Source organism: Pristis pectinata, chromosome 7, assembly GCF_009764475.1.
Source record: "Pristis pectinata isolate sPriPec2 chromosome 7, sPriPec2.1.pri, whole genome shotgun sequence".
Classification (NCBI taxonomy): domain Eukaryota; kingdom Metazoa; phylum Chordata; class Chondrichthyes; order Rhinopristiformes; family Pristidae; genus Pristis; species Pristis pectinata.
This window is the reverse complement of record NC_067411.1, coordinates 13,998,576-14,016,660: the sequence shown is the minus strand read 5'-3', so window position 1 is coordinate 14,016,660 and position 18,085 is coordinate 13,998,576. Positions and strand designations below refer to the sequence as shown.

The 18,085-nt window shown below is 41.1% G+C and overlaps 1 protein-coding gene across 1 annotated transcript in view; it reads left to right on the top strand.

Annotated features, from left to right (window-relative positions):
• The window catches only part of vegfc (vascular endothelial growth factor c), a 172,452-nt gene that overhangs the window by 107,800 nt on the left and 46,567 nt on the right, over positions 1 to 18,085 (top strand). The window contains exons 3-4 of the mRNA XM_052019779.1: positions 4,292 to 4,482; positions 16,815 to 16,966. Of these exons, the coding sequence (XP_051875739.1) occupies positions 4,292 to 4,482; positions 16,815 to 16,966 (343 nt within the window). The remainder of the gene's footprint in view (positions 1 to 4,291; positions 4,483 to 16,814; positions 16,967 to 18,085) is intronic.

The following is an 18,085-nucleotide window of genomic DNA, read 5'->3' as shown; positions in this document are numbered from 1 at the left end:
ACAGCGCAATACAGGGCCTTCGGCCCACAATGTTGTGCCGACCTCTAAACCTCCCCTAAGACTATCTAACCCCTTCCTCCCACTTATCCCTCTATTTTAAATTCCTCCATATGCTTATAGAACATAGAACATAGAACATAGAACAATTACAGCACAATTCAGGCCCTTCAGTCCACAAAGCTGTGCCGAACATGTCCCTACCCTAGAAATTACTAGGTAACTAGGTTACTAGGGTAAAATTACTATTTTACTCAGCTCCATGTACCTATCTAACAGTCTCTGGAAAGACCCTATCGTATCAGCCTCCACCACCCAGCAATCTCTTGAATTTGGCCAATGTACCTGCCTCCACCAACACCCAAGGCAGCGCATTCCATGCCCCAACCACTCTCTGGATAAAAAAACCTTCCTCTGATATCTGATTCTGTGGGAAAAAGCCCACGCAAACACTCAAGCCTTTTTAAATACTTTGTCCATACCTCTTCGGGACATGCTGCTCTAACGTCTCCCGGGCCGATTCTGTGGGAAAAAGCCCATGCAAAGCTTTAGAATTGATGATAGGCAGAACTTTTCTAGAGAATAATTTGCAACAGTACAAGGAAAGAGTGAGCGAATGTGTCTGATAGGAATAATTAATGTAAGACCTCCATCGATTTGAAGGACCACATGGTTTCTTTTGGTGCTGTAATTGTTCATTGATTTTATGATTCTATATACCGCCTGTGGCTGTAGCCCCAGAGAAAAACACACATCTGAGAAACACTCCATTATTTTGGTGTTCTGTTGGCACAGGAAAAGTAACCTGCTTCTGTCTTATAAATATTCCTTGATTGTACATTTGATGAACTAGCTTGAAATAGAAGTTAACAGCCAGGTGAACTGTATAGTATGAGTACCACAATAAGTTTGCATTGTTAATAACAAGAACAAACAACTTGTTTTATTTTGAGATTAATAACTAGTGTGGGGAAATTCTGTTCAAAGAGGCTGATCCATCAATCCTCCAATTCTTACCTTGTATCTTATTACATATTTGTGAAGAGAAGGAACATTTGAGTGCACTTTCCACAGTTGCATAATGTCCCAAAAGGCTTGATGTCCAATGCATCACAGCCACTGTTGCAGGAAGCCTGGCAGCCAATTTACACACAGCTAGACCACACGAACAGCAATGTGATTACAACAGGATAATCTGTCGTGGAGCTGGTAGGGCAGGGGAACAGAACATATTCCGTTACACTCCAGGGTCAGAGTGGGTTTCCCAAGTCAAGGGCAGGAATGTTTCTGTGTATCTTATTCCAGTTATAATGTAAAGGCCTGGATTTTGCCAAGGGATTGCTTAGATTTCTCAAAGCAAATGCCAGCAGCTAACATAAATGCAAAAGTCCTCAATTTACCGATTGAATTAATGAGGCAATTTGCCCACCACGCTCCAGGGCTGGACTCCACATGGAGTTGAACAAAGGAGCAGAAACTTGCTGAGATTCCCCAGCATTTATACATAGGAATCTGCTCTTGGGTCCTGGGCCAGGTTAGACCTGGTTCAGAATCTGTGAGCCTAATATTAGGAATGGGAATTGTAGAGCTCCAGAGAAGGTAATAAATGAGCATACCCTTTATAATTATTTGTGCTTGGTTTTAATGTTTTAGTACATTTTTAGGTTGACTTTTTTAAAAATTTAAAATAAATTAAAAAAATTCATTTTGTTTTTATTGGGCTGGAAGGAGCTGCTGGTCAGTTGTTCGTTCCTTAGAGAACTATCAGCTACTGCAATGCTCTCCAACACCTGTGCCCATGCACTGGTGCACAGATGTTTGGATCATGTCAGGGGTCAGATGCATTTGCATTGGACCTCCCAATCTTCTCTTAGACTCAGCACAGTGCCCAGGTCTATTCCATTTTCAGGAGGTAGGTCTGAGTAGTTTTGATTTATTGTTTCTGATTTCCATGTATAATTATTGCTTTTAATTATTGACATTTCCATATATTAAAAAAATTATTTACATTATGCATGAATTATTAACTTTTCTCTTCGTCTCCGAATATTTCTGATTACTGCAGATATGTGGGAACAGTGGAAAGGCCATTGCCAGAATACTGTTCTAAGGGCCCATGGGGGAAGCCTTAGTTCCCAATGCCTGTGGCCCAGCTGCCTCTCATAGCCCAGTGTGTGAGGACCATGGTAGCAATGTGTTGGCAGCCACAGGGGGCCAAAATTTAGTCCTGTTGCAGTGCTGACTCAGGCTGCAGCTGTGATCAGTGCGGCTGGCACAGAAACAGGCCACTACATCCATGCCAGCCTTTTTGCCCATCTACACTAATCCCATTTGTCTGCATTAGGTCTGGTCCCGTTTAAGTGCCTCACAAGATGCTGAAGGTTTAATCTGTTGCTCTAGATTCCATCATCTGCAGTCTCTTGTGCCCCTAATTAAGTACCTGTCTAAATGTCTCTTAAGTGTGGTGATTGTATGAGATTCCACCACCTCCTTTAACAACGAGTTCCAGATATCAACCGCTCTCTGTGTAAAAAACTTTCCCTTCAAATTCTCTTTAAAATTCCTTCCTCTCACCTTAAATCTATGCCCTCCTGGTTTTGATACCCCTACCATGCAGAAAAGATTCTGACTACAGACACTATCTAAGCCTCTGAGAAATGTATCGACAATTCATATGTATAAATGTATTAGTTCAAAATAGGACCATTTGTTTTTAAATGTGTTTTCCATGTAAGAGACATTTTGTAAGCTTTGAAAATGCTGACAGCTTAGACAGCTGGCTCAACTGTGGGGTGGAGGGGGTTGGAGGGTGTGTCTTTGTCATCTGCCAAAGGTATCCACAGGAGGTCTGTGGGGGTTGTCAGGGGGTGTGTGGGAGGCTTGACCTGGCCCGCCACAACACCAAACCACATTGATCGAGACTCTGCCACTAGCTCACTGCCTCGTCACTCAGCTCTGGGACTGTTTACGCTCACAAAGTTCTGGAGAAGGGAAGTTTGTGGGAGTGGGGAACACAGGTGGTGAGTCCCACTCAGGAAAATCTGGGTCATAAAACCTCCCGTTGCTGATCCTTGACAAGTTTTGTACATATAATCTGTACCAGTATTCCAATTTGGCTTTTTCGGTTCTAATCGAAGGTTGTCAGTGTGAGATATTAACTCTTCTCTGAAGCCACCTGTCCTACTGAACACTTCTAATATATTCTGTTTTTATTTTGGCTTTTTCAGTTAATGGCCATTCAGTGCTAAACTGCACACAGCTTTTCATAAAAATATGCCCTTCAGCCCACTGCATCCATGCTGATCATCAAGTACCCATTTTTATATCAATCCTACTCCAATTTATTTTATTCTCTCCACATTACCATTCACTCCTCCCTAGATTCTGCCACTCATCTGCACTGGGGAGCAATTCACTGTGACCAGTTACCCAACCAGACTGCATGTGTTTTGGGATGTGAGAGGAAACTGGAGCATCTGGAGGAAACCCATGCAGTTATGAGGAGAATGTGCAAACTCCTCACAGACAGCACCGGAAGTTAGGATTGAACCCTGGTCTCTGGCACTGTGAAACAGCAGTTTTACCAGCTGCACCCTTTTGATACCCATAACTACTGAAGTATATGTTGTGCCTAATGCTGTTGTCTGATCCTGCAGAGAGGACAGAACTTCCTCCTGTCCAGATTTCAAAATTCAAATCCAGTATGTTTCTTGCAATCATTCATATGAAATGGACATTGCTGGTGTTATCAATATTTATTGCTCATCCTGAAGTGCCCTGATCTGAAGAGCTGGTTAAGTGTCAAACATATCATTGGGTCTTGAGTCATGTATGGGCCGGAGTAACTGATGACAGCAGATTCCTTTCCCTGTAGGAAACTAGTAAAAAAGATAAGATTTTAATGAGAACCCTGTAGTTTTATGGTCACTATAACTGAGATGAGCTTTCTTGCCAGATTTATTTATTGCTTGAATTCAAATTCTCCAGCTACCATGGTGGGATTTGAATTTATGACTCTGGATCAGTAGTCTAGGACTCTGGGTGTTAATCTCGTAATTTAACTGCCAATTTACCACACCATACTTACAGGGATTAAAGCCCACATGCACCGTCCAATGTCCTAAAAGCGTTCTTGTAATCGCATTTCTCAACATGGGGAGTGGGAGCATATGCAGACTCGTTAATCTCATTATGAATGTGTTTACTTAAAGGAGCTTCTTGTGTTGGCTTTTCATCCACCTAACCCAAGTAGGTCTTGATTATTGTTCTGTGATATTTGAATCTGCCCAATCAGGTATTGATTTTGAGTGGAAAAAGACTCAGTGCATGCCCAGGGAGGTGTCCTTGGACGTGGGGAAAGAATTTGGGTCAGCAACAAACACCATCTTTAAACCGTCCTGCGTGTCTGTCTACAGATGTGGTGGCTGCTGCAATAGCGAGGGAATAACATGTATGAACACCAGCACTTCGTATGTTAGCAAGACTGTAAGTATAATCATTTTGTTGCTACCTTTACAAGGCAATGCATACTATGCTTAGGAATGTTATTTTCCTTATGCTGCTCTGTGTCACATAGTGGCTACTGTTATAAGAACATAAGAAACAGGAGTGGGAGTAGACCATTTAGCTCCTCAAGCCTGCTCCGCCGTTCGATAATCATCATTCAATTCTCCTCCTGTATCCCTACTTGTATATCTCGGATTCCTTTATGATAATGAGACTGCAGGGAGTCATCTCTTTCCTGCTTAGTTGCATTTCCAACATCCAGTTGACCCCTCTGCAAGAAGAAAAAAGACACACTTGAAGAATGCCCTCTGTGTCCCTAAAATGTTCTCAAGAGCTTTATATCTAATGAAGAACTTGTGAAGTGTAATCAGTGTTGTCATGTAGGAAGTAAATTTGAATTCCGGCGCCAACATAGCATGTCCACAACTTCCTAACCCGTATGCCTTTGGAACGTGGGAGGAAACCGGATCACCCGGAGGAAACCCACACAGACACGGGGAGAACGTACAAACTTCTTACAGGCAGTGGCCGGAATTGAACCCGGGTCGCTGGCACTGTAATAACGTTATGTTATCCGCTACACTACCATGCCTACATTAATAAATGATCAAATGATCTGTTTTAGTGATTTTAGTCGATTGGCCCAGGACACTTCCTTTGTTAATAATGTCTTTGTTTACATTAACATGAAAAGGCAGAAACAACGTCAAGTTACCATTTCATCCAAAAGAAAACACCTTTGACTGTGCAGTTTTCTCTTAATATTGTACTGTAGTCTCAGTGAATTGTTTAATGTGATGGAACATACCTGCTTTTAAAAGGTACTGTATTTAGACATATATTTGGAGAGAGCCCATTTGTAGGCTTCTGAGGTTAAGGTTGGGAAGTGAGACTCAGTCGTGCAAATTGACAGGATAAATGGTCTTCTTCTGTGGCATAAGACACAACAATTTTCTAATGTTGAAAATGGGAAAATGATAAACAGAATTAATAGGAAATTAGTGAAAAGTTTGAAAAAATGACACTCTGTGGGATCCTTAGAATTGTCACATCACTTACCTACAACAGAGATTTCTTTAATGTTTTGCCTGATGTATGTTACAAATCCACGCTTGGCATCCAGGATTTGGACAATGGGAGTTTATCGAGCAACTCAATGAAAAGAGGAAATTGAAGTACAAACAAGGCAACTGCCAGTAGTTATTCTGTGATTGAGTTACTGTAATGAGCTTAAGGACATAAGGGAGGAAAGCGGGAGTCAGCTATGCAGTCCCTGTGCCTGCTCTGTGACCTTTCACCTCGGTGACACATTCCTGGAATAATCCCTTATCCCTCAATGCTTTAATATCCAAAAATTTATCAATATTCACCTTGAATATACTCAGTAACTAAGCTTTCACAAATGCCCAAAATTCCAGAAATCATCCACTTGTCACCTCAGTCCTGAATGGCTAACCCCTTATTTTGAAACTGTGACCCCATCCATCTTTTTACCTCATCCGTCATCATCCTTGCATCTGCCCTGTCAAGCTCTATAAGAAGTCAGTATGTTTTTTAATGTGATCATTCTCCTCAAGTTTAGAGAGTGGGTAGATAGGAGAAAACTCTTCCCCATAACAGAGGTGTCCCTATAGTAGAGGTCAAAGTTTTAAGGTAAAGGAGAAGAGGTTCAGAGGGGATCTGAGGAAGAATTTTTTTACCCAGAGGGCGGTTGGGATCTGGAATGTACTGCCCTCATGAGCAGAGGAAGCAGGTACTCTCACAATATTTAAGTATCTAGACAACCACTGAAATTGCCAAACCATAGAAAGATTCATACCAAGTGCTGATAAAAGAGATGAATGTAGATGGGTAATTTATGGTCAGCATGGATATGGCTGCTTCTGTGCTGTATGACTGTCTGACTCCAGTATCAACCCACTGTGTTTAATCTCTTCTTAAAGGCCAAGCTTGTATTCCACAAATTAATCTGGTTAAATTTTTTTGCACTCTCTCTCTTGAAAATATATCATTCCTTAGGTATGGAAACCTGACCTGCACACAATATTCCTGCTGCTCTCTCTCAACACTCCCATATAATTCCAATAAGACACTTTTACTCTTGTACTCAAATCTTTTTATTTTTGCCTTTCTGCTTGCTTGCTAAAATTAATCTGCAAGTTAAGTTGTAATGATTTGTGTGGAAAGACACCCAGATCTCACTAAACACCAACACCTTTCAATAATTCTTCATTTAAAAAGTATTCCACTTTTCTTTGTCTACCAGTGTGAATGGCCTCATATCTTTCCACATTATTTTCCATCCACCATGTCCTTCCCATTCACTTAGTCTCTCTGAAGCTTCTCTGTGAATTCCTGTGCCGCCACCCTGCTTTATGTAATCAGCACACATGAATAGATAATGTTTGGTCCCCTCATCCAAGTTACCGACACAGATTGTGAACAGTTGAGTTGCAGTATTGATCCCTGTGGCATTCCACCGATCAAAGCCTCCCAACCAGAAAACGGGCTTTTTATTCTATTCTCCACTTTCTGTCTATCAACCAAGACCTCAATCGTATGTGGTCTAATTTTGTTTAATAATTTCTTGTGTCGCACCTTATCAGAGGCCTTCTGAAAGTCCAAATACACCACATCCTTTTCCTCACCCTTATCTATTTGCCTGTTTGCAACCTCAAAGAACTCAGATTAGTAAAACATGATTTCACTTTCATAAATCCACGTTGACTTTGCCCGATTGTATTATTTTCTAAGTGCTCTGTTACTTCTTTGTCAATAATAGATTCAGCATGTTTCATTCTGCTAATGTCAGGCTAACTAGTCAATGTGTATTATTTTCTAAGTGCTCTGTTACTTCTTTGTCAATAATAGATTCAGCATGTTTCATTCTGCTAATGTCAGGCTAACTAGTCAATGTTTCCCCATTTTTCTTCCTCTCTCCTTTCTTGAATAGAGGGATTAAAGATTTAGAGGATTGGTTCCCATCCTTTTTCAATGAAAGCCCCACGTTCATGTCCGATAAACCATGCACAACCAAGCCCCCAATAAACAATGGACCATGCTTGGGGTTGTCCTAGGGTTCCTGGGGACTGTTATCAGCCCTATGGCTGGAGCACCGTGTATGCCTAGTATATACTAAATGAGCTCAATATTATTTAAGCCTCACCCTTTTAGCCTTTTGCCTACCTTGCCCACCCTCTGTCACAGTGACTCCTAGATTGGGAGATATGTCTGGAGGTAACAAAGGATGATTGGACATTTCACCAGCACTTGGGCGAAGGCAGAACAAAGCGATGGAAGTAGTTGACTTACTCGATCCACTGTAATGTAAATGTGAGGGTCTGTAGGCAGATCTTGTGTATGTACTTGGTAGAGATAATTATTAGGAACCTGACAGAGTGGAATCTTGAGTGATTAGCATATGATTGTTCAATAGGATTCTCCTCTGCTTAGAAGTATAGTAATAAATGTGTTGGTTTCTGTCCCAGTACATCCCTAACAGCCTAGTAATACTGTGTTCCCTGTTAAGCACACTGAAACCAATGTAATCAGCAGCTCAGTGAAAGAGATTGAGATCTGCCTGAAATCTCTCAGCTGAAGGAGCTGTCTAGACTGAGTGTGATTCTGCAATGTTCAGGAATGGGGACTGGGAACATCCCATACAAGGAACTGGGGAAAGACTACTTCATGGGTCCTTCATGCAATGGGCACACTGATATTCTGAAGACCTAAGCCACACACAGTACCACCAACAGCATACTACAGAAGGCTTGGACATAACTGTCTAAGCCTTCTGTAACATATTATCGAGATTTCAGAATGTGTGTCTGTCATTTATGAAGAGTTCATACTGTTTGCAATTGGATGTGTATGCATTCAAGTGACATGTCTTTGCATGATTATGCATATATATATTTAATGAAGAAAAGCTATTTAATTTTGTTTGAAAAATTCGTCATTTAACTGAAGTCATTCTCTGATCAGCAAATTCACCCTTGGAGCTTTGCTTTTTAATAACCTCTAAACGTCTTTCTTGTTGCAATATAAGATTGCTACAAAAAAAAATCAAAATCACATCTGCCCCACAGAAACTACTTCTGTCAGGAACAGAGGAAGTAGGTCTAGAAAGTTGTAACATTACTGAAATATTTAAGCTTGTCAAACGTCCTTGGGCTTAGGTTATGCTTTAGTCACTTCTCAGCCCAGTTTTGGTTTCAAAACAGTGAACATGAGATTTGTTCATTATTAACTGATTGCAGTGAAGGAAAATGAAATGTAAACCATTTCCTCTGCAATATAAGGTTCCCATGTGAAGGTAGAGGGAGGCAGCCAAATGAGTCTTGTGAAAACTGTCAGTTTGTAAGTCTGTCCTGCTTGTCGACATGTAAGCACTGGCTGGAAGGAAGCCTGTGTCACCCTTAAAATTACAATGGACTCTATTTATCAACACGGGCATATCCTGGTTATTAAAATACTTTGACTAAAACATGAAAAGGTTGGTTGCCACAGCAGTGTGCCTGTCATGTAAGTGTAGGCTATACAGTGGAGGTCCATCACAATATATTTTAATAGATCACAATCCATTTATGAGCAAGACACCCAACAATTTCAAATTTATGATGTATGGAAGGATAATTTATAAATGATAAACTTCCAGGGAGTACAAAATCAAAGGTATAAAATACATAGTTAATAAATCCAATAAGTAATTCAAGGGAAATGTCTCTCCCATGGAGTCGTTGAGGCAAATTGCCTGAACACATTTATAAGGAAATCCCAAGCAAATACTGCTAGTGGGAGCACCTTCGCCATAAGGACTGTAGCAGGGCAAGAAGCTGGCTCACCACCAACTTCTCAAGTTTGGTATAAGCAATAAATGATGGCCAACAAACAAAGCCCACATCCCAAAATAAAAACGCACGTCGTTGGGAGGCTGCATTTGGAGTATTGTGTTCAGTTTTGGTCACCCTGCTACGGGAAAGATGCCATTAAGCTGGAAAGAGTGCAGAAGAGATTTACAAGAATGTTACCGGGACTCAAGGGACTGAGATATGGAGAGAGGTTGAGCAGGTTGGGACTTTTCTCATTGGTGCGTAGGAGAATAAGGGGTGATCTTATAGAGGTGTATAAAATTATGAGGGGTATAGATAAGGTCGATGTGCAGAGTCTTTTTCCCAGGGTTTGGGAATTGAGAACTAGAGGGAATAGGTTTAAGGTGAGGGGGAGAGATTTAATAGGAACCTGAGGGGCAACTTCTTCACCCAGAGCATGGTCAGTAACTGGGATGAGTTGCCAGAGGAAGCAGTTGAGGCAGGTACATTGACATTTAAAAGGTTGCTCTCAGCATCCAGAAGGCTGCATCCTCAGCGCCCTACTCTACTCCCTATACACTCATGACTGCATGGTTTTGCAAGTTTGCAGATGATACTACTGTAGTGGGCCAGATCTCAAATAACGATGAGTCGGAGTACAGGAAGGAGAAAGAGAGCTTAGTGACATGGTGTCATAGCAACAACCTTTCCCTCAATATCAGCAAAACAAAGAGCCGGTCATTGACTTCAGGAAGGGGGCAATGCACATGCACCTGTCTACATCAATGGTGCTGAGGTCAAGAGGGTTGAGAGCTTCATGTTCCTAGAAGTGAACGTCACCAATAGTCTGTTCTGGTCCAACTACGTAGGCGCCATGACCAAGAAAGCTCACCATCACTTCTACTTCCTCAGAAGGCTAAAGAAATTTGGCATGTCCCATTTGACACTCACCAACTTTTATCGATGCACCATAGAAAGCATCCTATCTGGACGCATCACAGCTTGGTATGACAACTGCTCTGCCCAGGACTGCAAGAAACAGCAGAAAGATGTGGATACAGCTCAACACATCACGGAAACCAGACGCCTCTTCATGGACTCTGTCTGCACTTCTTGCTGCCTTAGTAAAGCAGCCAGCATAATCAAAGACCACACCCACCCCAGTCCTATTTCTTCTCCCCACTCCCATCAGGCAGAAGATACAAAAGTCTGAAAGCACGTACCATCAGGATCAAGGACGGCTTCTATCCCACTGTTATAAAACTATTAAATTGTTCCCTAGAATGATAAAATGGATTTAAGACCTCACAATCTACCTCATTATGACCTTGCACCTTATTGTCTACCTGCACTGCGCTTTCTCTGTAGCTGTGACATTTTATTCTGCATTCTGTTATTGTTTTTCCCTTGTACTACCTCAATGTACTGATGTGATGAAATGATCTGTATGGATGGCATGCAAAACAAAGTTTTTTCACTGTACCTTGGTACCAGTGACAGTAATAAACCAATTCAGTTCAATTCAAAAAGTACTTGTACAGGTACAGGGATAGGAAAGGTTTAGAGGGATACAGACCAAATGTAGGCAAATGGAATTAGCTTAGATGGGCATTTGGTAAGCATGGACCATTTGGGCCAAAGGTCCTGTTTTCGTGCTGTATGGCTCTATGACTCTATAAAAGAGTATGTAAGAAATAAAAGCAGGAGCTCTCCGTTTGTCCCTGCTCAGCTACTGATTAAGATCATGAATGAGCATCCACCTTACTGTTCAATCCTCTTGTTCTTTGATTCTCTTGTGCCAGAGAAGCTATTGATTACGGCCTTGAATACAGTCAACAATTAGTCACCCAAAACCCTCTGGAGCAGAGAATACTAATGGTTCACAAATGTCAATGATAAAGTTGGATAAATAATAGAGCAAGAATTGGTAATAGGTAATTGGTTTACTATTGTCACATGCTCTGAGATACAGTGAAAAGCTTTGTTTTGTATGCCATCCCGATAGATCATTCCATACATAATAACATCGAGGTAGTACAAAAGAAAAAAAGTAACAGAATGCAGAATATTGTGTTATAGTTACAGAGAAAATGCAGTACAGGTAGACAAATAAGGTGCAAGGCCATGCACAGCAGTGTAGCAGTTAGTGTAACGCTATTACAGCACCAGCAACCCAGGTTCAATTCCGGCCACTGTCTGTAAGGAGTTTGTATGTTCTCCCCATATCTGCATGGGTTCCTCCAGGTGCTCCGGTTTCCTCTCATATTCCAAAGACGTACGGGTTAGGAAGTTGTGGGAATGCTATGTTGGTGCCAGAAGCGTGGCGACACTTGCGGGCTACCCCCAGAACACTCTATGCGAAAGATGCATTTCACTGTGTGTTTCGATGTATATGTGACTAATAAAGATATCTTATCTTATCTCATGATGAGGTAGATTGTATGATCAAGAGCTCACCTTTATCGTGAAGAAATAGAAAAACAGGGCAATTCAGACATCAATAGATTTTTGGATATTAAGGGAAAGTGGCAATTTACCAACCCTTTGCAAATCATGTACTGGGACACACAGATTCCTCCGTATCTCAGAGCTCTGCAATCTCTCAGCGTTTAGATTCACAAGAAAAAATACATATAGTTATAAGTTACATAAGCATTTTGTTGGTTTGAGGTGGAATTGAGCAATTTCTTCACTGTTCTTAATCAGTATCAGCATCATGTGCTCCCAAATTAGTGAACCACGGTCAGATCACAGAACAATCCAGCACAGAAAAAGGTCATTTAGCCCATTGTGGCAGTACTGGCTCTCAGTAGAAACTGCAAATTCATCTTAGACCCCTGCTTTCCTTAACCTGCAACATTCTCCTAGACAGAAATAACCTCATTCCAGCATTAGAAGAATATCTGAAGGTACTTGTTGCTTTTCTTTCATTATCCACAGTGGTACAGAAGTTAGCACTGCTGCTCTAGAGCTCCAGCAACCTGACCTTGGATGCTGTCTGTGTGGAGTTTGCATACTCTACCTGTGACTTGGTGGACGTCTGCTGGGTGCTCTGGTTTCCTCCCACATCCCGAAGAAGTGCTTGTTGGTTAATTTACTATTGTAAATTAAGGATTTATGTATGTGAAGCCATACCTCTGGCACATACATTGACTCTTAACTGCCCTCTGAACTGACCTGAAGGGCCACTTAGTTCACAGCACAATCAGGGGTGGGCAAGAAATACTGGTCCTGTGTTTCTTGTAATACTGGACCAGTATTACACTGGTATAACTGTTGTAAATTAAGCCTTAATAGACGTAAGCAGCAAAAGAATCAAAGGGGACATGCGAGTGAGAATACGTTGTAGCACTACAGGGAAATAAGGTGGAGAATCTATTGATTACGTCCTTGAATACAGTCAACAGGGAAATAAGGTGTCCAGTTCTGGTTGCCTCATTATTGGAAGGATGTGGAAGCGTTGGAAAGGGTGCAGAGGAGATTTACCAGGATGCTGCCTGGTTTAGAGAGTATGCATTATGAGCAGAGACTAAGGGAGCTAGGCCTTTACTCTTTGGAGAGAAAGAGGATGAGAGGAGACATGATAAGAGGTGTACAAAATATTAAGAGGAATAGATAGAGTAGACAGCCAGCGCCTCTTTCCCAGGGCACCAGTGCTCAATACAAGAGGGCATGGCTTTAAAATGATGGGTGGGAAGTTCAAGGGAGATATCAGAGGAAGGTTTTTTATCCAGAGAGTGGTTGGGGCATGGAATGCGCTGCCTGAGGCAGTGGTGGAGGCAGGTACATTGGTCAAATTCAAGAGATTGCTAGATAATCATATGGAGGAATTTAAAATAGAGGGATATGTGGGAGGAAGGGGTTAGATAGTCTTAGGCGAGATTTAAAGGTCGGCACAACTTTGTGGGCCGAAGGGCCTGTATTGTGCTGTACTGTTCTATGATTCTATGAGAATGGGATTAATGGAATTGCTCTATTGTGAGCCAACATGGACCTGATAGGTTGAATGGCCTCCTTCTGTCTCATAATAAGTAAGTCACCTTGCAGGCACTCTGAAGCATGTTAGCAGCTTTTGACTTAAGCATTTGCCAGCCAAGTGTGTGGAACTGGATAAACACATTACATTACAATTGATAAATGACGAGTCTTTCAGAACGTATGCACGATAAATTTCATCTGAGACCTCAAGTGTGAAATAACAACTTGCTTAAATACCCAAGGTATTCACTTCCTCTGTAAAAGTATTTAATATGTTTTACACTAAGGTAACGAGATAGTCAGAAATTCTCAGTAGCTTTTGCAAACAGTGAAAGCTATGATAAGGGCACCAGAACCACAGACAAAAATAGCAACTCTTGATGCAGTACCTTTAACAGGACAGGATCCCTTAACATGAACATCTGATGGAAACCCATACATCTAAGAAGGATGCAGACTTAAGTGTAGTAGACAGTTTATCAGACTCAGATTGTGTTATCTTCTTTTTGGAGACTCTCCACTCAATAAAACTACCAGTGAACCTAACAAAGATAAGCTTTGAAACGTAAAGTTGGCCCAGCAGTGCATCATGCCATACTGCCTGACCCAAACCAATAAGGCTGAAAGGAAGAGAGATTTGCATTTATGCAGTTCAGGATAAACCTCAGGATGTCCCAAAACAGGTTACAGCTAATTTATGTGGTGTATTCACTGTTAGTAAGTTGATATCATTTGTACAAAGCAAATTTTAAGCTTAGTGACGAAAGCAACATGGTTGCCATAATTGAATAAAAATTGCTGAGCTGCAGTATAAAAATATAATAATTTGACTTAATATGAATCATAGCTATACGAATTTGGATGTGCTGCCTGGATTTGTACTCACTGCTTTGTGGTGTGATGATCTTGTACATCCACACGTACACACTTGACTCAAACCAGTAAATTATTTTTAGCTGACTTTTCTTAACCCGTCTTTAAAACTTTATGTACTGGTTTTCTGGCAGTAAAATGACTGAATATTTCAGTTTCAGTACGAAAACATTGGTTTTACAGCAGCCAACCATTAGGAATTTAATAAAGTCATAAATTATACCTTGGCGTACCATGAAAAGAAAGGTTATCTCTAATTTGTAGTTATAAGACCAACCATAAATGTACACAGAGTAATGTGGTGTTTCTTAAAGAGGATTGTTGCCAAAGTTTTATTTTAAGTTAACTGACCAGATAAGAAATATTGCTTGTATTTTTTTGGGAGCATGTTCTGTTCCAGAAAATAATAAATAATGAATGCTGGCCTTGACAGTAAAATCCATATCTTTCACATGAATAATAAAAAAATGTTGATAAATATTTGAACCTATTGCAGATCCAGGGGAAAAAGCAATGGGATTATTGGAACACAGCTCTGACAAAGTACTAGCGCAGATGAGGGAGCTAGATGGCCTCTATCCCTTCTGTATCATTCAGTGCTTATATAAAGAACTAGGAGATCAACAGCTAAATAAATAAAATTTTACCTTTGCAATTTGCAACGTGTGAAAGTTTACAGATAATTGCAAATATATAGAGAGCAACAGAAAAAATCAGCTGCCTTTCAGATATATCCTGTCGTGAGCTAGTCAGTTTGGGGATTTAGTGGATTTTCTTGAACTGCCGTCATCACATTATTATCATCCCTTGACTGAGAGAAAGGAGAAATTTGCCTTTGATTGCCAGTGCTAAATGGATATTGTCCAGCAACTCTGTTGTATTGCAATTCCTTGTTTTTGTTCAACACACAAAATGCTAGAGGAACTCAGTACATCAGGCAGCATCTATGGAGGGAAATGGACAGTTGATGTTTCACGTCAAGACTATCTTTCATCTGGACTGAAAGATAGAGGGGAGATAGCCAGTATGAAAAGATGGAGGGAAGGGGTGGAGCGAGGGCCAGCAGGTGATAGGTGGATCCAAGTGAGGGAGTGGGCGATAGGCAGATGGAGGAGGGGAGAGCATGTCATGTGAGGGAGAATAAGCTGCAGGACTCTGTTGGCATGGTCCGGATGGGCTGAATGGCCTCTTTCTGTGCTGTAGCAAGTATACATCCTTCTTAGACTATTAAACTTCCCCATCTATTCTCAAGCAAGTGACACATCTTTTTACCTCAACTAAATTTAACTTGCCAAATAACGACTCGGTTTCCAAGATATATTATCAATTCCACAGTATGCCACAGTGGGGAAGCTTACTGAATCCCATTCCACTCCCGTTTACCCAGTGACTGGTGACATAATCCATCCTACCTCTGTAACCAGTCATTTTTCTACCTATTCCAACCCAAAAATTAGTATCAAATACGATTCTGCCCCAGAGTGTTATGTTGTAACTCCTGGCTTGTGTGGTGAGGTTACAAGATAACAACAACTTCTGTTGGTATAGCACTCTATTGAAGCAAAGTGTCCCATATCCTTTCAGAGTCAAGTAGTCAGATAAATACTAACAAAGAAGGATAAATACTGACAACCAAAAGCTTTGTGATTGGGTGATTGAGGGTTGGCATGGACTCGGTGGACTGAAAAGCCAGTTTCTCTGTGTTATGTCCCAGTGACTCTATGAGTCTAGAGTCACAGTCTAGAGTCTAGAGTTACTAGAACATTGAACATGTACAGCCAGAGGCACAGCCACAAATAAAGAGGTGAAGGAGATGAGGAATGTGCAAAGGGCCGACCTTGGAGGAGTGCAGAGTTCTCAGATGTTAGACTAGATTACAGATATAAGAAGTGAGGCCATGGAGAGATTCGAAGACAAGGTGGAAAATTTAAAATACTTGCATTCCAAGAACAAATGTGTGGCAGTGAACACAGAAGTGCTGATGGAACTCAGTGGATCTGGGCAGTGGACCTTTTGAAGAATTCAAGCTTATGAAGATATTAATACATTTTATTCTGATATATTTGTCATGGTAATTTGCCATTCGGATGGCCGAGTGGTCTAAGGCGCTGCGTTCAGTTCACTGTCTCCACTGGAGGTGTAGGTTCTTTGTGGGCAGGCATGGTAGTGTAGCGGTTAGTGTAATCTATTACAGCACCAGTGACCCGGGTTCAATTCCAGCCGCTGTCTGTAAGGAGTTTGTACGTTCTCCCCGTATCTGCATGGGTTCCCTCCAGGTGCTCCGGTTTCCTCCCACATTCCAAAGACGTGCGGGTAGGAAGTTGTGGGCATGCTATGTTGGTGCGGGAAGCATGGTGACACTTGCGGGCTGCCCCCAGAACACTCTACACAAAAATGCATTTCACTGTATGTTTCAATGTACATGTGATTAATAAAGATATCTCAATTTACTTTACTTGAATATGCAATATATTCATTATAAAGCTTGAGAAGGAAATAATGACCATGTTAATTGTGATAATTTATTTTCAGTAATAGAATTTGTTGTGTAGAGGTTGAAGGGTAAATAGATTTGACAATTAGCATACTTTATCTTCTTGTATATTATCTCAGTTACTAACTCATAATTAATCTCCTTTTGTTCACCAGCTATTTGAGATTACCGTACCAATTTCCCAGGTTCCAAAACCCATAACAATCAGCGTTGCAAATCACACGGGCTGCCGATGTATGTCAAAGCTGGATTTCTTCAGGCAGGTCCACTCGATTATCAGACGCTCCATATCTACATCCCAGTCAGAGTAAGTACAATTGTGGCTGTCACACACATCAGGTTACGAACTCCAAATATGACTCAGCATGCCATGTCTTTGCTCACAGACTGTCCCTGTTTTTTTGACGTTCTTTATCAACCGGCAAGATACCACATCTTGCAGCTTGGAAACGTATAATATTAGAACATAGGAGGAAAGAGCAAGGGGAGGCCATTTGTCCCTTCAAGCCTGCTCTGCCACGTATCCACATCATGATTGATCTATCTGTGTCATTTTTCTGTACTATCCTATGATTCTTTGATTCCTTGAATATCTAGAAATCTATTGATTTCTGTTTTGAATGAACTCAGTGATTGAGACTCCACAGCTGTGTAGGCTGGAAAATTCCAAAGCTTCACCACCTTTTAAGCAAAGAAAATTTCTCTTCAATCCTAAATGGCCTGTCCTTTATTCCTTTATTCTGAAACTGTGACCCTTGGTTCTTGAATCTACAGCCAAGGGAAACACACTTCCTGCATCCAGCTTGTCCAGCCCCGTAAGGATTTTGTAACTTTCAATGAACTCTCATTGTCTTAACTCTCAGTATTCCTAACTCCAGAGAATACAGGCCTCGACTAATTAATCTCTGCCCATAAGACTAACCTGCCTTCCCCAGAACTAATCTAATGAATCTTCATTGTGCTCCGTCTATGGCAAGTATATCCTTTTTTAGGTAAGATGACAAAATCTGTGCACAATATTTCTTTGTATAATTGTAGTAAGTCACCTTCATTTTTGTGCTCAAACCTTCTCATAATAAAAGGCAGTTTACCATTTGCCTTCCCAGCTGTTCGCTTCACTTGCATATTGATCTTCAGTGCCTTGTGTACAAGACACTGGATTCCTTTGACCATCAATAATACCCAATCTCTCACCATTTAAAAAATATTTTACTTTTCTGTTCTGTGCAACAAAGTTGTTCTGAAGTAAATCTAGTTTGTATGCCAGTCATAACAGCATATTATCCTGCAGAGAACTGTCATAGTACTACAAAGCAGTGAGGTACAGCACAGAGTCACAGCCTTTATAACTTGATCTATGCCTCTTATCATCCTGTACACCTCTATCAAGTCACCTCTCATCCTCCTTCTCTCCAAATAGAAAAGC